Source organism: Pectinophora gossypiella, chromosome 25 (assembly GCF_024362695.1).
Source record: "Pectinophora gossypiella chromosome 25, ilPecGoss1.1, whole genome shotgun sequence".
Classification (NCBI taxonomy): domain Eukaryota; kingdom Metazoa; phylum Arthropoda; class Insecta; order Lepidoptera; family Gelechiidae; genus Pectinophora; species Pectinophora gossypiella.
The window spans coordinates 3,290,050-3,312,461 of NC_065428.1; the positions used below are offsets into that span (position 1 = coordinate 3,290,050).

Below are 22,412 nucleotides of genomic sequence, written 5' to 3' on the forward strand. Positions count from 1 at the left end.
CTTACGGTGCAAAGCCTGCAGGCTCTGTAGGTTGTATGACATGATATGATGGCCAGATGTCATGATCATGACATTACTATGCCATGATCATAACATTGCACTGGCTGTTTCTTAAATTTATTCTATAAATTTTCTAACACTTGATTGTGCATGCTGTGAGTACTTGTAATTGAGCCAGCTCTTAATCTTTGTGTAGCTTGTAAGTTGTTTGTAATAAGTAAATAAAATAAAATTTGAATTCTAAGGTAAGAAATATGAGGACGATAATGTGAATAAGGCGCATGACAGGATGCTACTCCATGACAACGCTGCTATTGAGCTGGATGAACGAGAAGATGTGTTCAGCATGAACCTCCCCGAGGTCCAAGTTAATGCTGATGGGGAAATCACGGCTATTACGGTAAGATAACATAACAAAGCATCACGCCTGTATCCCCGTAGGGTGGCTACAGTGGGAGTACTATACATAGAGATGTATAGTACACCAACTCCTCGCCAACTATACTGGCTACAGTGGGAGTACTATACATATAGATGTATAGTACACCAAATCCTCGCCAACTACACTGGCTACAGTGGGAGTACTATACATAGAGATGTATACATAGAGATGTTTACATAGAGATGTATAGTACACCAACTCCTCGCCAGCTACACTGGCTACAGTGGGACTACGTTACATAAAGACGTATAGTACACCCACTCGCCAGCTACACAGGCTTGCAAAACTAAGTACTACCACACCTCGGATACACTACACATTGACGTTATCGTACACACGCATATGTGTGTGTGTGTGTGTGTGTGTGTGTGAGACGTCTGACGCTCATACGATTGAAGACTAAAGTAAGACCGAGAGAGGGTGAGGTAAACCTATCTCAGTCGCTGGTGGGGAGCGGAGAGTTGCCGTTCTATACGTAGTATTATTAAGAGATTAAACGAACTTACCTGTAAGTGAAGTTCTATCTCAATTATACGAAGCTGGAATTTGCTGCCTGACACTGTGCGGCAGGCTCCCTCAATTACTGCCTTTAAAGCTCTATTGAAGATGTATTTTCTGGAACATTGACTTTGAGCTAAACTATACTATATATTATATTATATCTGTTTTATATATGTATATACTTATCTTGTAATATACTTATTTATGTAATTATCAATAAGTAGTCTACATACGTATTTAGTAATATTAGTAATAAGTATACATTTATTGCGTGATAACACCGGCCCACTGAGTTTCTTTCAGGCTGTCCAAGGTTAGCTGGAAGAAATCCCAATTAGGGATAAGCTCGCCTATGCTTTATCTAACGATAAATTATATGTAAATTTTCTTTGTATTCTAAAGCAATAAAGAGTATACAAACAAACAAAGCTCCTTGTTCGAGACGGTTAACAGTGTAGTCTGCGTTCTATGGTATTACACTACAAATGTTTATTTTTAATCTCTAACTTCTATTGTTCAGACACAAATGATATTTTAAAAGTGTAGTAGGTCTTACTTAGTTTTGCAGGCCAGTGTATGTTTAAGTCCCACGTAATAAAGGCATGTTGCCATTAACCGAGCACAAACCCTGGAAACCACGTGATATCAATTATCTACGATCCAAACATGAATTCAAACTTTGGAATTCAGTGGTTTAGGGTAAGATTTAAGAAATAAAGTTCGTTTATTTTCAACAAACCTAAACCCTTCCACCAACCTGCAATGGATCAGCGTGGAGTCTGGAAGTCTCGGGTTCGAATCCCGGTGGGGACATATCACAAAAATCACTTTGTGATCCCTAGTTTGGTTAGGACATTACGGGCTGATCACCTGATTGTCCGAAAGTAAGACGATCCGGAAGGCACGTTTAGCCATTGGTCCCGGTTACTACTTACTGATGTAAGTACGTAGTCGTTACATGAGCCATGTCAGGGGCTCAATAGTAACCCTGACACCAGGGTTGATGACGTTGGTAATCCACCTCACAACCCACACGATAGAGGAAGAAGAATGTGGAGTATGCTCCAAACCCCCTCTGGTTGATTGAAGGAAGGCCTGTGCCCAGCAGTGGGTGGTACGTTTAAAGGTTATTTACGTTTATGCTATGTATTTACTAGTTTAGGCGATTCTCACGTATCCGATGAACGAATTAGTTTTTCTTTTTGTCTTGGCTCGGACCATGTTAATGTGATAAATACCTAATGGTTGTTATTTTTGTTTGCAGGGAAATGAAAACGATATACAAGCTATCTAAATTGACTTCTATTGAACGATATCTGATATAACTGTGGAAATAAAAATATATTTGCTTTTAAATGACTATTCTTAATTTTACTCTTCTCACTCGGACAAGAGGTGTTCTTTCCGGGTGAGAGCCCTCAGCGGTCCACATTTGTCCGGCCAAGTCATCATCATCATCATCATCAGCCCATTAACGTCCCCACTGCTGGGGCACGGGCCTTCCGGCCTTAAACCATCACGCGGGCCCAGTGCGGATTGATGGTTATTAACGACTGCTAATGCAGCCGGGACCAACGGCTTAACGTGCCTTCCGAAGCACGGAGGAGCTCGCGATGAAAACTTTTTTTTTCGTGGTCACCCATCCTATGACCGGCCTTTGCGAAAGTTGCTTTACTTCAACAATCGCAGACCGAGCGTGTTAACCGCTGCGCCACCGAGCTCCTCACCGGCCAAGTAGTTAATGCCATTTGCGGCGAATCCACAATAAAGCACGTCAAAAAAAATGCAGCTGTTCCTTCCATCATCATAGCGTTATTGTTACATGGTCCGCTTACCTAACCTGAAAATTTGACAGGTCCGGCTTTTTACCAAAATGACTGCCTGTCGGACCTTCAAACCCGCGTACTGTCAAAATTAAGGAACTCTCAACAGGGTTGCTACGCTACTAGTTTTAATCTTATTTATTTATTTATTTATAAAGTACAACCACATCACATATATTTAAACATTTTACATTTATTTTATTTTTTATTTTTATTATTATTTTTTAATCTTCAGTAAATAGCTGTACTTTTTTGTGTTAATCGTGTTTCAGCATACATACATACATAAACTCACGCCCGTTACCCCTAATGGGGTGAGCAGAGAGCAGAAGACAACTAGCAGTCACTGTTGATACGAAGTCCTAAGATGGATATGATCAACCTTATGTAGGGATCAGCCTATCGCCCATAACAGTTGTCCGTCATAATAGAGAGGACCTTTCTTCATGTATAGCGTGACATGTTTTATCTTTCCTTTAGTCATCTATATGTATAATCGAATCACGCGCACCGTCGTCCTCGGGCGAGATGCGAATTCTAAAAGCAGGCCTCGACACCGCGGTAAGGTCTCGATCGTATGACTTCATTTAAATATAATTAAAACATTATTTCAAAGTCGATTCGTAGCCATTAGGCATTTCTTATTCTTTTGCCATAGTATTTTTTTTTGACGTGACTTATTGTAGATTTGCCGCAGATGGCATTAACTACTTGGCCGGACGAATGGGGAGGAGGCCTCGGGTTCGAATCCCGGTGGGTACATATTACAAAAATCACTTTGTGATCCCTACGTAGTTTGGTTAGGACTTAGGACATTACAGGCTGATCACCTGATTGTCCGAAAGTAAGATGATCCGTTAAGGTAACGTCGGAAGGCACGTTAAGCCGTTGGTCCCGGTTACTATTTACAGATGTAAGTGAGTTCAATCATAACCCTGAAAGCAGGGTTGATGAGGCTGGTATTCCACCTCACAACCCACGACAAGAAGAAGAATTAGCATTGTTTTTAATTTTTTTATAAGTAAATTAGTTTTAGTTTCATCTTTTATGTACTTTGGGAGCTAAATAACACTTGGCTTAAAGAAAGAAAGAAAGAAAAAATATTTATTCGACATATTTATTGTTTTCACATATTTTAACAAAATAATACATACATACATACATGTTTGTATGGGATGTCCGGGGTGTGTTAGACCGATGGCTTTGCCAGAGTGGATTCGTCGTGTCGGAGTGCACCAATCTTGTAGACCAATAGTGATTAGCACTAGGCTGAAGGAGGCAACTTCTGCCGGCGCTGTCGGAGTTAAACGGCGGAACGGAAATGTTTATTTTACCAAGCTGATTGACCGGATACGAAGCACGGAATCATCTTACTTTTTCGGACAATCAGGTGATTCAAGCCTGAAAAGTCTTTACCAAATAAAGGACAGTCTCACAAAGTGATTTTGACAATGTCCCCATCGGGAATCGAACCCGGACCTCCAAATCGTGAGCCTAACGCTCTAACCACTAGACCATGGAGGCTGTAACAACAATATATTTTCTTAAATATATCTCCACGATTATATCCCAATGGGGGTATCCAGAGAACTAAATACCCACACCTCACCGAGCTTTCTATTTGACCAACGTTACAACGCATTATAGAAGGCGATATGGCTCCGACCTATCACGTTGGTCTAACAGAATCTTCGACGCGTGGATATTTAGTTCATCTTCTGATGGATGTACTTCTGACTACCCCAATTGGGATTACGTCGTGAGTTTATGTTATGTTATCATCTCCCTAGCATTATCCCGTTTCTCACAGGGCCCGCTTATCTAACCTGAAGATTTGACAGGTCCGGTTTTTCACAGTAGCGACTGCCTATCTGACCTTCCAACCCGCGAACGGAAAACCAGCCCAATACAGGTTAGGTCACATATCTCCGAAAATGCATTTCTCGGAAATGTGGGTTTCCTCACAATGTTTTTCTTCACCACTGAGCACGTGATAATCATTTATGGTCCAAATATGGATTCGAAACCAAATTTGACAATCATTTGATTCGAACTTGCGACCAAGTTGCCTAGTGAGATTTTTTTTTTTTTTTTTTTTTTTTGACGTGACTTATTGTAGATTTGCCGCAGATGGCATTAACTACTTGGCCGGACAAATGGGGAGCGCTGAAGGCTCTCACCCGGTACAACGTTTAAGACAACAGGCCTGAGGGTGCCCAGTTGGGCGCGAACCTCGGCTCAGGGCGTCGTCTGAGAGGAAAAATATTTGAAAGAATTAATCGACCCTAGTGGGTTGATAGCGATAAGCGCTGAATGAGGGAAATCGTCGACCACGCCGGCGGGGTCGGTATCGGGGTCCTGAAGTGTTTGGTGTCGCGAGCTGATTGGCTGCCTCTATGGCTAGAGTAATCGGGTCGTCGGGATCGTATATTACGTCCTTCGGACGCCGATACTTTTCAGTACCGTCCCTAAGCGGGATGTATTCGGAAGCCGCAACTACCAGGGGATTTGGGTGGTGCGGAGCAGAATCGAAAAAACGTTTGGAAGCTAATTTGAGCCATTGGGCAATGGTTGGCAGACCTAGGTCAATGTGCAGATTTTCATTGCGAAGGAACCACGGAGCTCCCGTGGCTTTCCGCATGAAACGATTTTGTATTACCTGTAGACGGTGGATTTGAGAGGGACTCGCATGAGCGAAAACTACCCCTGCATAGGTCATGATCGGACGGATGCAAGTCGTGTAGATTTTCACCTTATTCCTAAGGGACAATTTACTTCGCTTGTTAAGAAGACAGTGAAGACGGCCCATTACAAACGCGGCGCGATCGCGCACACGTTTGATATGGGCCTTGAAAGTAAGACGTCTATCTAAGACTACGCCGAGATATTTGACTTGCTCCTCCCAAGGGATCGGCTTGCCAAACATCTTAATGATTTTAAGTTGACGGCGTGACCGTGGCGTGTTATAATAGCCCTTTGAAAAGTACACCGCTGCACTTTTCTCCGGGTTTACCTCGATTCTCCATTTGCGAAACCACTTGCCCAAGGCATTGGCCGCGCGTTGGAGGATTCCGGTCATCATAACTCGACCACGGCACGAAGAATAGATGGCTGTATCATCCGCAAATAAAGCTAATTCGGTATTAGGGGATTTGGGAATGTCACTAGCATACAATGAAAATAGTAAAGGGGAGAGGACGGAGCCTTGTGGGACTCCGGCATGTATCGGGTGCCTAGTGAGAGGCAAGCGTTCTACCAACTGGACTACCACGGCGGCAGTTTATGTTATGTTATGAACATAGTAAATATAAATTGTACCGACTAAAAGCAGAGCAAATCTAAAATTGAAAGCCCAAGCAAGAGGTATGAGTTGTCGGATTGGTAGCAAAATATTCAAATGGTTCGCTGGATAGTGTCCAAGGGAATTCGTTATGAGTTGGCGCGACGCCTGCGTTCTAATAATCAGAGTCCATAGCAAGAGAGATGCCACAACGGATTGGCTGGTGCGTTGCGTCGTCGCAATGTAAGTGCCACGGTCCGACCTCGCTTAACATTTTTTTGTTTTTGGACGTGACTTATTGTAGATTTATCGCAGATGGCATTCTTGGCCGGACAAATGGGGAGCGCTGAAGGCTTTCACCCGGTACAACTTTTAAGACAACAGGCCTGAGTGTGCCCAGTTGGGCGCGAACCCCGGCTCAGGGCGTCGTTTGAGAGGAAAAATATTTGAAAGAATTAATTGACCCTAGTGGGTCGATAGCGATAAGCGCTGATTGAGGGAAATCGTCAACCACGCCGGCGGGCGGGGTCCTGTTTGGTGTTGCGAGCTGATTGGCCGCCTCTATGGCTAGAGTAATCGGGTCGTCGGGATCGTATATTACATCTTCGGACGCCGATACTTTTCGCATAACATCGTGTGGCATGGCGTAGAATAAATAAATAAAAACAAGTTTATTCAACCACAAATACTTTTACAAAGTTGCTTAAACACAAGCACTAAATAGAACGACAACTTTCCGCCTCGTTAGATTTGCCAACTATTCAAAATTTAAGACAACAGGCCTTATGGTGCCTAGCTAGGCGCGAACCTCAGCTCAGGGCTGAGGGTCGTATAGTGTTAAAATGGCGAATAGAGGCGTATTAGAGTCAAAATGGCGGAACCAATTACTTAATGAGGCAGGTTGGGTACTATATGTTACGATTAGTGATGTTCCGAATATCCGTACCCATATCCGTATCAGCGGATTTCCGAGATAAAAGAAAAATCCGTATCCGTATCCGTGTCCGTTACTTTTCACGCGGATCTTTTACGGATCTTTTTCAGGTGATTAAGTAGACTAATTATTAAATAAAAAACTATAAAATTTCACTCAGATTGTTTTTATTTCTTAAAATCAAATATTTGACCTTTATATTGCAAAAATTTAGATAGATATATCTTTATAATGAAAGCAAGATAAAATATCACTTTTATAACAATGAAATAATTAAAACTTTAATCTTTTTTTCTAAGAAAATAAAGATCCGGATCCGTATCCGTATCCGCGGATCTTTACACTAAACATCCGTATTCAGATCCGTATCCGCGGATATACATTTTTAACGACCCGGCACATCACTAGTCACGATATGCAATTTCAACATTAAGCAATTGATCCCGTTTTGCCGCTAATCAGGGCGTCGACTGAGGGGATTATATTTTAACGAATCAATTGACCCTAGTGAGTCGATAGCGATAAGCATTGAAAGAGGGAAAACGTCGAGCATACCGGCTGGGCATCGGAGTCCTGAAGTCGTTGTTGTCAGAGCTGATTGGCGGCTACGGCTGTATGCAGCAAGCAATAGATGATACGCATCAACATCGCAACGGAACCACAAGGCGTCGTGTGGCCTTGCCCTAAAATATGAGGACTAAAAGTATGTCAAAATCAGTATATTAAGTAGATCTTTTAAGTGAATTACATACTGAGTTAGAGATCTTTCTTGTCATTGTCGGAAAACTGGGCTTGGTAAGAAATATTGCGAATGTAGCATGTTTATCTATTATTTTATTTTTGTCATTTTGACCTGGTTGCAAAGGCCTTTGTGAATTGAGGCTACTAAATTCTTATGGTGGCTTGTCGATTACACACCAACCTATACTGGAGCAGCGTAATGGAGTATGCTCGATACGTCCTCTGGTTGATTGAGGGGAGGCATATGCTATCCGCCGAAAAGGAAAGGGATGGATGATTGACAGTTGTTAATTTTAAAATGTATGAATAACCCGAGCAAATCAAATAGTCATCAAGCGGATAAACAACTTTCTTCTGTCGGTAAAGCGGTAAATTTTGAGAGCGAATTTTAAATTTCGACGTGTTCTATAAATCGTATGCTTATCGATTACCCGTCCCTTTCCTTTTCGACGGACAAGATAATGACAGGTATAACTTAAAATAAAATTAGATGATGTGTACTGGAATCAGCACCATTTTTTTTTCTTTGTCTGGGGCGTCATGCGACTTGCATATTTGCCAATAATGTAGAGGATAAAAACTTAGGAAACGTTTATGGAGAAAGGAATAATGGGATGGTTTATGGTGGTGGTTGTTTAATGTCCTTTGTATATGTTGTTGTGCAATAAAGTATTATTGATTGATTGATTGAAAGGAATTTGGATAGGTACAACAACGAAGAACAACGAACGAAGTTAAGAGCAAACCCATTTTCATAAAAAAATAGGTACGATATTTTGAAATAAAGGATCATAAGGCAAGAATAAGGAATATCAATGTACTTACTTACACATATCAATAGCTATGAAATAAACATATATTTAACTACACATAAACTGCCTATATACATCCCACTGCTGGGCACAGGCCTCCCCTCAATCAACAGGAGGGGGTCTCCACCAACCCGCATTGAAGCAGCGTGGTGGAGTATGCTCCATACCCCCTCCTATTGATTTAACTACAATTTGATATTATTTACATGAATAAATGAGGCTAACAACTTATATATTTGAGGATCATTAGAAGCAAGTAGGACCGAAATAGATGTAGGAAGAGGGACGTTTTTTAATAAAAGATTCTGGAAAAGAAGGGGGGGGGAGGGGAGGAGGGGGGGAGGGAAGGGAGTTGTCATGCAAAGGGAGTTGTCATGCAAAGGGAGTTGTCATGCAAAGGGAGTTGTCATGCAAAGGGAGTTGTCATGCAAAGGGAGTTGTCATACAAAGGGAGTTGTCATGCAAAGGGCAAGCCAGAAATCAGCACCATTAAATCGCTATACGTACCGAGGTGTGTTCTAAAACCTGCTGAAACAGACTAAGGATGCGAAAACGTAAAATTTTTAGGTCACCTCGAACGTAGGTTTTATAAAACGGTTTCCGAACGGATTTTTCCATTTCGCAAAGATTGGAAACGGCGAACTATTCAGATTTGAACGGAGGCAATTTCATGTGTCCAAACTAGTTTGCCCTGAAGCCTCATCTGCTATTCTAGAGGTCTTTAAATAAAAAGAACTTTTCATTTATGTCCAGGCATTTTCATGTCTGGTAAGTTTAGATTGTTTTACTCGTACGATGCTAATCATTCCGGGTATGTTGTTACTAAGAGCAACGCGGGCATCGGCGATAAAGTTTATGTGGATTTAAGGAAATGAAATGCAAGTGTAACCAATCATGTAAGTACCTAAGTAGCGAAGCGGCAAAAAAATAGTCTTCTCCTTCTATCGTGTGGGTTGTGAGGTGGAGTACCTACGAACCTCATCAAACCTGGTGTCAGGGTTACTATTGAGCCGCCAAAGGCCCCTGACATGGCTCATGTAGCGACTACTTACTTACATCAGCAAGTAACCGGGACCAACGGCTTAACGTGCCTTCCGAAGCACGGATCATCTTACTTTCGGACAATCAGGTGATCAGACTGTAATGTCCTAACCAAACTAAGGACAACAAAGTAATTTTTGTGATATGTCCCCACCGGGAATCGGACCCTGGACCTCCGGATCGTGAGCCCAACGCTCAACCACTGGACCACGGAGGTCGACAAAAAAAGTGATTTAGTTTAATGCTTCCTGGGATTACGTCCAATAATGTGCCGTTCGCGGAAAAGTTCCGACTTTAGGAATGTTTCCAGAAGTAAAAAAGCGCAAAACTTGTCTATCAAGAGCTTTGTTACATAACTTTTAGGCACAAAAGACCAGAGTACAAGAAAGAACAATTTGAAAAAGAAAAGCAGACCGTGTCCTTAATGTTGTGATAGAGTTTTTACAACGGGAACTTTCCCACTTTGGGAACATTCTCGGGAAGTTACCTTTAACGTGATCAGACATTTTTAATTGGCGGAAACTTGTTATTAGCATCATTTCATGTTTAAATTGTATAATCTATGTAAATAAAAAAAAAAAAAAAAATAAGAAAAAAAAGAAAAAATAATGAAAAAAACAGAACGAATAAAGTATAATTAAGTGAGGAGTGCGGTGGCGCAGCGGTAAACGCGCTCGGTCTGCGATTGTTGAAGTTAATCAACTTTCGCAAAGGTCGGTCGGTAGGATGGGTAGGTAACCACAAAAAAAAAGTTTTCATCTCGAGCTCCTCCGTGCTTCGGAAGGCACGTTAAGTCGTTGGTCCCGGCTGAATTAGCAGTCGTTAATAACCACCAATCCGCACTGGGCCCGCGTGGTGGTTTAAGGCCCGATCTCCCTATCCATCCATAGGGAAGGCCCGTGCCCCAGCAGTGGGGACGTTAATGGGCTGATGATGAATATAATTAAGTGTTATTTACATTCATCTTGCGATGGATGTACCTCTGGCTACCTCAATTGGAATATAGTACTGAGCTTATAATATGTGGGTTTCCTCACGATGTTTTCATTCGTGGCTTGTTTCTTTTATACTTATGTTACATCAGTTATAAAATATAGAAATAGAAAGCACATGGGACCAATGTTTTAGGATTCCGCAGGCAAAATGTTGGTGTGAAGTTTGTATTGCGAGCACGTAGCAGTGTCTCCTTCGACCCTTTGATTTGTTTTTATTGTTTACTCTGTTATGTCAACCGCCATGTTTAGGTCACGTGCAAAATTTCTCCGCGCCTTCCAATCTTTATGGGTAAGTAAAAGTAAAAAAAAAATATTTACATGACTGCCCTACCCGGTACAAAGACGGTTCTCATTAGAAATTAATCGACCCTATTGGGCCGATAGCTATATAAACGCTGAATGAGGGAAATCATCGACCACGCCAGGGCGGGGTCCTAGTTTAATATAAAATATGATAATCTCTGTAATACCAGACTTCTTATCGTTGGGTTGTGAGGTGGGATACTAGCCTCATCAACCCAGGTGTCAGGGTTATTATTGAGCCGCCAAAGGCCCCTGACATGGCTCATGTAACGATTACTTACATCAGTAAGTAGTAACGTTAGTTTTAGTAAGTAGCTCACGATCCGAATGTCCCGGGTTCGAATCCCGTTGGGGACATATCACAAAAATCACTTTGTGATCCCTAGTTTGGTTAGGACATTACAGGCTGATCACCTGATTGTCGGAAAGTAAGATGATACGTGCTTTAAGCCGTTGGTCCCGGTTACTATTTACTGATGTAAGTATGTAGTCGTTAATGTGCCATGCCAGGGGCCTTTGGCGGCTCAATAATAACCCTGACACCAGGGTTGATGAGGTCGGTTTTCACCTCACAACCCACACGATAGAAGACCGCTAACCAGGTTACGGGCTTCGTGTCTGTTTGTAATATCATGTAGGGATGATTCAATGTGTATTTCCGAAGAGGATAAATCGAAGTTACCAAGTTTCGGCACGAGGTACAAGGCGTTCTTAAGGTCGGTATTGCGCGCGACGAGCATGTAAAGTGCGGAAAGTAGTGTCTATAAAAACCGATGCGTCTGCGCACACAGCAAGCGAAAGTCAACGAAAATGAAGGTGATTACACGTTCCTATTGTTCAGTGCGACATATTGATAATAAATAGTTTTATAGTGAAACAAGTTAATAAGTATAGTATAGGATTTTTTTTTGTGTCGGAATCAAAATTAAGTGTTAGATAAGTGTAATGGTTAACAGGGAAATAATATTAACATGACAGTCGAAGTCGCGGTCAAAGTGCAATTTCTCATTTTTTTTAAAGGTTTATTGTAGATTTGTCGAATATGGCATTTACTACTTCAGGCCGGACAAATGGGGAGCGCTATGGACTCTCTTATTATGCAAGGAAGCCACAGTGACAACATAAGGACAATAACTGATAGAAGAACAAATGAAATAGATTAAAAAAATGTTAAATTGATCTTCAAAATGTTTACCTATCCATGATAATTAGCTTGAATAAATGACTCTTATTTCTAAAGCGAAAAGATATAAATCATAAAAAATATACCGCATGTTAGTGACATCGTAACGAATACTGAGGGGGTGATTCAGACCACGATTCTGAGTCTATATCAAGTGGAATTTTCTCTCGGAAAATTCATGACTTTTTCGACGAAAATTCTGCTTGATATCAACTCAGAATCATGAGCTCAATCATCCCTCAAAGTTTTCGTTACGATGTCACTAATCATGTTACTGTAGTGATGTCACTGTATAAAAAGTAAAAAAAAAAAGCTGAAAAAAGGCCGTAGAAGCGGTAGAAATAGTCGTCAGCAGCGTCCTTCATAAAATGACCTCACTCAGCATAAGCCGCGGGGAGAGTCATGGCGCTGTTCGTGGTTGGTGTTCACAGAAGTGAACCACAGGCGTGAGTTGTCTATGTATATTAAGACACACAATTTACTCCCCAGGGCATATTGGCAGTAGCAGCTCTATTAGTGACCGGGGCAGTCAGTCAATACGCCCCAAGCGGCTGGAGACCTAACGGCCCAACCTTGGAACTCCCAGAGAGGACCCCTCTAGACCCCCGGAACAGGAACCCACAGAAACAAGAGTATATCCCTCCCAGTGATCCTAGAACGCCAAACAAGGAATATGGCACGCCAAATAAGGAGTACGGAACCCCAGAAGTCGACGTGTCAGTGCAAGGGTTACCAACACAACAGGTAATTATATTGTTGTTGAATTGGTCCCGGCTATTAGCCGTAAAAATACCTCCACCAATCGCAGTGGAGCAGCGTGGTGGAGTATGCTCCATACCCCCTCCGGTTGTTTGAGGGGAGGCCTGTGCCCAGCAGTGGGACGTATATAGGCTATTTATGTATGTATGTTATGAATTGATAATGTAGCCATTTGGCCCGGAGACAAAAGGTTTCATTAAGGACCCTTCGAGGCGTCCCGTCGAGGCAACGCACGACCCGAGGGCTGGCAGCTACTTTTGTCAAAAGGTTAGTTTAGCTGTTCAAAGGGGAAATGCTGCCAGTCTTTTGGACACTTTGCCTCGATGTGATGCTTCGGAGAAGTTTTTCTATTTGTAGATAACTGTATGTTGTTTTATGTTTAATAAAACATTTTTAACTTGTTGAATATATAAGAAATAAAACAGTATTATAATAACACTAACGAAACAATCCAATCAATACAGTGCTAAGTATAGTAACACATCAACTAAAAACCGTGTTGTTGAGAACGATTTTCGAGGTCCCGCTTGTATATCGCAAAGTGCCTACTTGCCTAGATCATAATATTGACTTTGTCGTTTTATTTGATCGCAAAATCACTTCTTTCTTAATATCACAAATACTTTATTCCACACACAGGTAATACAAAACAAATAGGAAAAGTACAATAGGCGGCCTTGTTGTTAAGTAGCAATCTCTTCCAAGCAACCTTTGAGTAAAGGTTCTGATATCTATGAATAAGACAGAAATAAAATATAATTTTGACTTTCAATTTACATAGGATCTAAGTACTTTGAAAATAAACGATTTTTTTTTGTATTATTGAAGGAACAACTGCCGATATTCCAGCTGTCTCCTGTAAATGGGAATCAATATGCTGGACCCAATTTCAACTCTGACTTAAGGAATTTGGAGCAAAATTTGAGACAATCTCAGGTTAGACCTATATATTTGATGAACCAATTGTACTTAATATTAATAACGAAATTCTTTGTATTATTAAAGACTTTAGAAGGTGGCGATAGGGAAATAATTTTTTCACCTTAAGTTCATGTGATGGTAGCGAAATGGCCAAGCCACATATTTTGCCTAAAGTGTAGAGTTTGTGAACTTATAGTTTGTATAAGTAATTAGGACGTGTAGAGTTAGAAACTTGTCGCTACATGAGATCTGATGACTTTTTGACATTGTGATCGATCTTCTTCTTCTATCGTGTGGGTTGTGAGGTGGATTACCAACCCCATCAACCCTGGTGGCAGGGTTATTATTGAGCCGCCATAGGCCCCTGACATGGCTCATGTAACGACTACGTACTTACATCAGTAAGTAGTAACCGGGACCAACGGCTTAACGTGCCTTCCGAAGCATGGATCATCTTACTTTTGGACAATTGTGATCGATATCATCTCGTCTTGGCTACATTTTACATGAAAATGTTTTTGTTGGGATATTTTATACACCATTCTTTCCTTATAAGAAGGAATAAAGTTAGTATACTTAGCACAATTCAGTAATTAATGAAATCGTTAACGAGAACAACGATTTACTATTTATTATGTCTTAGAGCGATCATTTATAGATTCTATACAATAGTTCCTTCGCCCGAACCGTGGTAGCTCGGTTGGTCGAACGCTTGTCTCTCACTCTAAGGTCGCAGGTTCGAATCCAAGACAGGCCTAAACCAATGATTATCGAAATTGTTTTCGAATTCATGTTTGGATCATAAATGATTATCACGTGCTCAGCGGTTAAGGAAAACGTGAGGAAACCCACGAGAAATGCATTTCGGAGGTATGTGACTTAACCTGTATTGGGCTGGTTTTCCCTTCGCGGGTTGGAAAGTCAGACAGGCATTCGCTTCTGTAAATAACCGGACCTGTCAAATCTTCAGGTTAGGTAAGCGGACCCTGTGAAAAATGAAATAATGCTAGAGAGATGTCTAATATGAATTCATTCTCTCTGAATTCCGAGAATGAATCATTCAGACACAATGAATTAATCACCTCAGCGGTCAGGGTACCTACGGAAAATTCGAGCGAATATATCTATAAATAATCGCCCTAAGAGTTCATAGTTACACCCTCAGTTAGCCCCTGATCATTATTTAAGCTCATTATTTCTTGAGAAGCTAATCCAAAACTTTTGATGGCGTCGTAAAGTCAAAAGTGTTCAATTTAGTAAGTGCTATATAAAGGGGGATGCATGATTTAAAAGGGTTATAGAGCTGTGGGTTGAAATATTAATATTTTTTACTCTTTTTAAATTTTTTTTTGCGCCTTATGGCTCAACAGGCAAGCAGGCAGGATTAGAAAACTGACAAGCGTTTGCACCACTCCATCACAGTAATAAGGGACTTTCCAATCGGCGTTCCCCAAAAACACGATAGATGGCGTTGTTAAGCTTTTTCTTCGTTTAAACTTCTAATTTCATATATAACAGACATATGCGTCTTTTATCTTTGTTTTTGGGTATAAATGGTGACCCTTTTTATTACATCAAGGTACAATTACAACTTCCACCCATTATTATTCAGATCAAAATAAAGAGAAGCAATTACATAATGTGATCCGAATATCAAGCAACTATTAGTTTTATATATGCTTCTGCCATTACATTATTTTCGAATAATTATGTACCCCAGCATTGAAAAAATAGAGGTAATTATCACGTAAAAAGTGAACAACGCCATCTGTCGTGTGTTTGGAGAACGTCGGTTGGAAAGCCCCTCAATACCCACCTTTCAAATGACATTTATACGAGCAGCACATTTGATTTCCCTCTCCTTTGAAAAATATAATGATTATTTTTATGGTTACTAACTTAAAGATTTTGAAACGCATTTTACTCAGTTACAGGCCCAGCAAGATATCTACAGAGAATTCGAGAGGCAGAGACATTTGGAGGCCGCTTTGGCTAGTGCCAATGCCAACCGGGTCAACCAACCAGTACCAAGACAATTCGTCCCACGAACATCTACAACAACTCCTAAACCTGATGACTTTAAAACCACCCCTCAAGAAACAACCACAGAAGCCTTAAATTTAAACCAAGGAGAAGTCGCCGACGAGAGTGACAAGAAAGAGAAAGTAACGGTAGAAGTATCTAAGCAAAATGTTCAGGAATTTTCTCCCGAATTGTACCTGGCTTCGCTAGCCCAGTTGCAGTTGCAGAATCAGTTCTCTCCTGTGCAGTTGGGCCAGCTGAGAGCGCCGATATTCTTGGAACCAGCTCAGAAACAAGTTGCTTACGATCCTGCGCAAGTACCTGTTGTACCAGTCTTCAGTCAACAGCAATATCAATATCCAAGCCAGATTGCCCAACCCCAATATGTTCAACAACCGCAGTTGATTCAACCACAAGCAGTGCCAACCCAACAAGCTGCTCAAACCCCAAGCTACTTTATAACCCAAACTGCAGCTCAACCTGAACAGCTTCCCGTCAACCAGTATCAACCAAACCAATACGAAGCTGTACAACCCGTCCAAACCTTCCCTCAGCAACCGCAACCAACCTTTTTACAGCCGCAGCAAAACCAATTATTACCCCGCCCGCAAGATCAGCCTGCCGACGAACCGCAGCAACCTCAGTTGGTTTACCAGTACCAGTTCGGTTACCAGCAACCGGCGAATCAGTACCAGCCAGAGTTACAGCAACCTTTGAACTCTTACCAGCAGCAATTATTCCAACCACAACTGATCGTTCAGGATCCCTATCAGCAACAGTTGGCTGCTCAAATAGCTCAGCAGAACCAAGATTCTCTGCAGAGTGGTCTAGATGCTAACCAGCAAGGGAATGGAATTGACCAGTCCGAGGAGAAGGAGGAACGGGAAGATGATGGAACTACAGCCACCGCTGTCGCCACTGCCTTTGGTGCTAGGTAAGTTATAGCTACAATTTAAATTCAAATATTAATAATAATGAAAAAGAAATCGGACTTAAGATATGGATCCAGGGGGGTTATGGGAGGCATGACCCCCCCTGGGCGACAGGTTGGGTCATGGATAGCCACTGCAATTTTATCTAATTCTCTACGGAGATAGGTTGTCTGCGAGCTGGTGATCCCCCCTAACATAAAAGCTGGATTCGCTCCTGGTTCTTCATCATATTATTGGACATCATTTAGCAATCGGCAATCAGAAATACAGCTGTATTGGCGCAGGGCGGAGTGTCTCTTCTGTAGATTATTATTAGTATTTATTCTATGACGAGACGCTGAACCAATTTAATACCTATAATGCTTTTTTACCCTCAGTCATAGAATAAAAAATAATACTTCAGTCAAGTAGGGGAATCAAAACATTTCATTACTAATTTTAATAAAAAGTTCCGTCAGACTTGTGAAATACTTTTTAAATGGTTTTGGGCGCAAATTCTTAATTAGTTAGGTATCTTAAGTTTAAATTGTAATTATAAAGTTTTAGATCTTTCATCAAAAGCGATAGGTAGTTAATAAGTATTTTGCAATACCTAGTAATTTTCTTGTTGAAAGCAATAAGAAAATAAATATTACGTTTAACTACTTAATAGCACTGGAGAGAGAGAGTCCTGGAAGAAATGGAGGGAGGCCTTTGCCCAACAGTGGGACACTTTAGGCTAGATAAGATAAGAAGACTTAATCGACCCCCTTTTTAATTATAGACAATTTTAAGAATATGCTTTATAAAGCATACGTTCATCATCATTAATCCACGCTCTTGTTGGTGTAACATTCACCGTGCTATCTTTTTTAACCCACCCCGCAGTACTCTGACGCGAGTGGGATGGCGCCCTGTGTAGACTGTTTCAAAGCCGTACCTGTGGCCGTACTAAGACTCCTGTCCTCCGCCTCTGAATGGTATTTGTAGTTACTGCTGCCCTCTTTCAGGTTGTAGGTTACAGTCCCTGTGACAAACATGCGTTATGTCTATATTATTACGGCCTCCGTGCTGGCGTACAGGCTCATGATCCGGAGGCCCTGGGTTCGAATCCTGGTCGGGGACACATCACAAAAATCACTTTGTGATCCCTAGTTTGGTTAGGACATTACAGGCTGATCATCTGATTGTCCAAAAAAATAAGATGATCCGTGCTTCGGAAGGCACGTTAAGCCGTTGGTCCCGGTTAGTACTTACTGATGTAAGTAGTCGTTACATGAGCCATGCCAGGGGCCTTTGGCGGCTCAATAATAACCCAGAGACCAGGGTTGATGAGGTTGGTAAATCACCTTACAACCCACACGTTAGAAGAAGAAGTCTGTATTATTTATTTCTTTATAACCTTATTACGATAGTGAGCCCGATTCCTGCAGACACCTTCTAATTTTATTTTAAGTTATACCCGTCATTTTCTTATCCGCCGAAAATGAAAGGGACGGAGGATTATCAACAAGTTTATTTTAAAACGAATACGTAACCCGGGGGAATAAAATAGGCATCTCGCTGGTATGCAATCCATTTGACGTGCTGTCTACTTAACTCTGTCGGGTTATTGGCTGATGTAAAATTTTTAGACGGTTGTTTTAGATTTCTGCTTAAAATTGACGTGTATTCCATAAATTTTATGCCTGTCGATTACCCGTCCCTTTCTTTTTCAGCGGATAAGAAAATGACAGGTATAACCTAAAATAAAATTAGGAGATGTCTGCAGGAATTAGCACTAGTGATAAGAAATATGATTGACTTAAAGTCGACCCTATTCATATGCACTCGCCAGCTAGGCCAAGGAATAACAGCTCAAGGCCACTCATGATATTGAATTCAAATATCCTGAGGCCTGCCTTCGGTCACGTCTTTATGGTAATGAATGACATTACCCACTTTTGTTCATGTCATGTGAAGAATAATAATTATATTACTGCCTATGGTAAATGATTCACGAGCCTGCCTGGACTGAAGGTCTAGCCAGTGTGTTCCCCCCCACTTTAAACAGAACACCTACCATCACCAGTCCATTAACGTCCCCACTGCTGGGGCACGGGCCTTCCCTATGGATGGATAAGGAGAACGGGCCTTAAACCACCACGCGGGCCCAGTGCGGATTGGTGGTTATTAACGACTGCTAATGCAGCCGGGACCAACGGCTTAACGTGCCTTCCGAAGCACGGAGGAGGTCGAGATGAAAACTTTTTTTTTGTGGTCACCCATCCTATGACCGGCCTTTGCGAAAGTTGCTTAACTTCAACAATCGCAGACCGCGTTTACCGCTGCGCCACCGAGCTCCTCCTAATTAAGTACAATTAGTGATTATATTTCAATCCATACATACAAAATCTCACGCCTATTTCCCGCCGGAGTAAGCAGAGACTATGAAATTCCATTTGCTTCGATCCTGACATACTTCTATTGCTTCCTCCACATTCATCAATCGATTCATACACGCACGCCGGCGCCGGTTCAGAGTAAATCGAATCTTTTCTAAGGACATCTCCAATTAAGATAAATAAATTAGACAAATTAATTAAATGTTTATTTTTAGAATTGTTAGATTAATTATATTTCAATAAGATACAATTTTACAATAGCCTCAATGCGCGGTACGAAATAGATCTGTCAAAATACTTAAGCCAGTGTTGTGACGTTCACCACCATAGTGATGTATCAGTCGAGAATACGAGTAGGTCGATCGATTCTGTTCTATTTAACATTGGTAATTCCTTGTTTTTATCTAACCTGAAGATTTGGTCCGGTTTTTACTGAATCGACTTCCTGTCTGTCCTTCCGACCTGCCAAGGGAAAATAAATGGTTAATGATGACAATAGGCTCGGTTCCTATTACAGTCATGAGCAATAATTATAATGTACCCACTGTAGGACTCTGTCGCACTAATTTGACATTTAGTGAGACTTACAGTTCAATTTGTCAAAAAAGTTAATGTGACATGGTACCAAAGTGTATACATATTAATGCTCGTGACCTTACATGGGACTTAAACAAAGATGGCGAGGAGTGTAAGTATAACCTCCTCTGCCTACCCTTTTGGGGATATAGGCGTGAAGCAATGTTGTTACGTTTTGTAAATGTTTATTGCCTTACAGAACGCAGCCCCGTGTCTACGCCACGTATGGAGCCCCAGTGCCTGTCCCCAGGGTTCAAGCCAATCCTGGATACCAGACCACCACGGAAGCCAACACGGACGAGGTTCGTACTCACACCAATAAGTGCCTATTTGTGTTTAAGAATAGAATATAATAGAAATATTCCATTGCGACCATGTGTTCGTACAAAACGTTGTATTATAAAAATTTAGAAGTAATAAGTATTATAGTGTCAACATGGACCCAATGGACTAAGGGCCTTGCACCTGGTAGAGAAGACATAATCATCATCATCATTGACCACTACATCTTGACAGATGATGGTAACAGTGGCTGTGTAGCTTCCTGTACCTAGGGCTAACACGCAATTTGATAAAATTTTGTCACGAAAATTTTAACGATTCTGACGATATAATTATGTTGATTGGCGCTAATAAGTTAAGTCGTTCTGTCAAAATACGAAAAATCACGTGACACGCATGTTAGGGGAAAACAAACTTATCGATTTTGATAAAATTTATTGAATCGATCGATAATTTTATCACGTTGCGCGTGTCAGCCCTGCTGTTAGACCATGGTGATAGGTGGTGAGCCGTCACGCAGTCTGGTGATGGTCAAAACTTCTACTTCTTCTTCTATGTGTCTTGTTTCAGGCTGTGACGGGTGACGGGCAAGCCATAGCTGAAGCCACCGCTGTTTCCAGAGGCTCTCTTAGGAAATCTGCCAAGCTAAGGTAACAACTTCACTCAAATTCAAAAATATCTTTATTCAGTAGGTAACATAGTTGAATCTAAGTAATTTTTTACATAACAAACGTCTCATACATACATACATACATAAACTCACGCCCGTAATCCCTAATGGGGTGGGCAGAGCCACAAGTAATCAAAGACAACTTGCAGCCACTGTTGATACGAATTCCAAAGATGGATATGATGAACCTTAACAAACGTCTCATCCGCCTAAAACTACTGCAGCTTCTCACAAGCTTGTATAGCCGGGGAAGAGAAGCTACAAAAAAACCTCGGCAATGGGCCCTAGACGTTCTTTAAAAAAAAACATAAAATATTGTTATACAATTGAGTAATTTAGCTGCCTAATATCAGGTTAACGTCGTGTCTTATAGGGAAGTCAAGGAATTGGCCTTTGATAGACTGGAATGGAAAATGCTACACCGACAAGAGCGTGGCTCTTAAATTGATGATGATGAATATCAGTTCACTTCCTGACACATGCTTAACTTGTTCCCGTAATGGAGTAGTTTCTAAGTAGTCAAATCAGTTACTTTTAATTAAACGTCAAAACACGAAATTTCTATGGAATTTGTATGAAAAAGCAACCTGTGACGTCATAGAAAAACCGTGTCAAAATGTCACACTTATTATTGCATTTTTCTTTATAAAAAAATCATAAATGAAGTAAGTTAATAAGTAGAAAAAAGAATGTGTTTTTTGTGACCTTTAGATTTGTCTTTATTTAGTACTGAATCAGAATTTCATAATTTACCTTTGACCTAGGAAACTAACCAATTCCTACAATATGTTTAAAGCATAAAGAATAACTACGTATAGAACGGTAACTCTCCGCCCCGTACCAAATTCGTAGCTTTTCCCTCACCCAAATTACATTCTTCTTCTTCTATCGTGTGGGTTTGAGGTGAATTACCAACCCCATTAACCCAATTACAATTTGTGACTTATGTAACAACATTTACGTACTTACCTACTATTTAATCGTATGTTTTTTGTTGCGTGAATTATTAACTACTTGGCCGGACAAATGGGGTTCCGTCTGGTATCGCCCGGATAGTGTGGCTTATATTCTAGAGTCTTGTATAAAGGGTGTTAGTTACAACGTAACGAAACCTTTGAGGGATGATTCAGACTATCATTCTTTGATATCAAGTGTGGAAAAGTATGGAACTGAAAATAATAAAAAGGACTAACATTTCCATGAATTTTCCGACAGGAAATTCCACTTGATATTAACTCAGAATCATAGTTAGAATCATCCCCCTCGGTTTTTGTTATGGTGTCACTAACACCCCGTGTAAGTACAGATAGCCATACAAGTGGTATGGGTGTTAGTGACACCGTAACGAATACTGAGGGGGCGATTCAGCTCATTATTCTGAGTAAAATCAAGTGGAATTTTACGTTCTTATTACAGAACTTATTGTCTTTATTATTTTTTTTATTTCAGGTCTCGCCAAGGTCGAGTGCGACCGATCTTCACTTTGGACAAATCCGGACACTTAGTGTTAGCTCAAGAATAGTAAATCGTCCACAGCCTCTGATATTACCCAAACAAGGATCTAAAATATTTGTCCAACTATAAGAATTACCATTTGCCTTGAAATATTAGGTATTTTTTTAAATAGGCAACTTTCATCAAAACAAAAATAAGATATTTATTAACTTAATTATTTAACGTACTTGTAGGTTTATTTATTTTAATATTTTGACAGTTGTAAATAAAATTAAAGTATATTCAAATTCAAATTCAAAAATATCTTTATTCAGTAGGTAACATAGTTACACTTTGAATCGTCAATTTTACATAACGAACGTCTCATCCGCCTAAAA

General features: G+C 40.8%; 1 protein-coding gene across 1 annotated transcript; it reads left to right on the plus strand.

Moving 5' to 3' along the window:
• The first annotated feature begins 11,682 nt into the window (after positions 1-11,682).
• Positions 11,683-22,157, plus strand: LOC126377995 (transcription factor SPT20 homolog). Its single transcript, XM_050026015.1, has 7 exons — positions 11,683-11,688; positions 12,545-12,799; positions 13,643-13,750; positions 15,664-16,691; positions 19,828-19,930; positions 20,481-20,560; positions 22,030-22,157. Exons 1-7 carry the CDS (start codon positions 11,683-11,685, stop codon positions 22,100-22,102), a joined length of 1,653 nt encoding a protein of 550 aa, XP_049881972.1. The 3' UTR covers positions 22,103-22,157.
• The last annotated feature ends 255 nt before the right edge of the window (positions 22,158-22,412 follow it).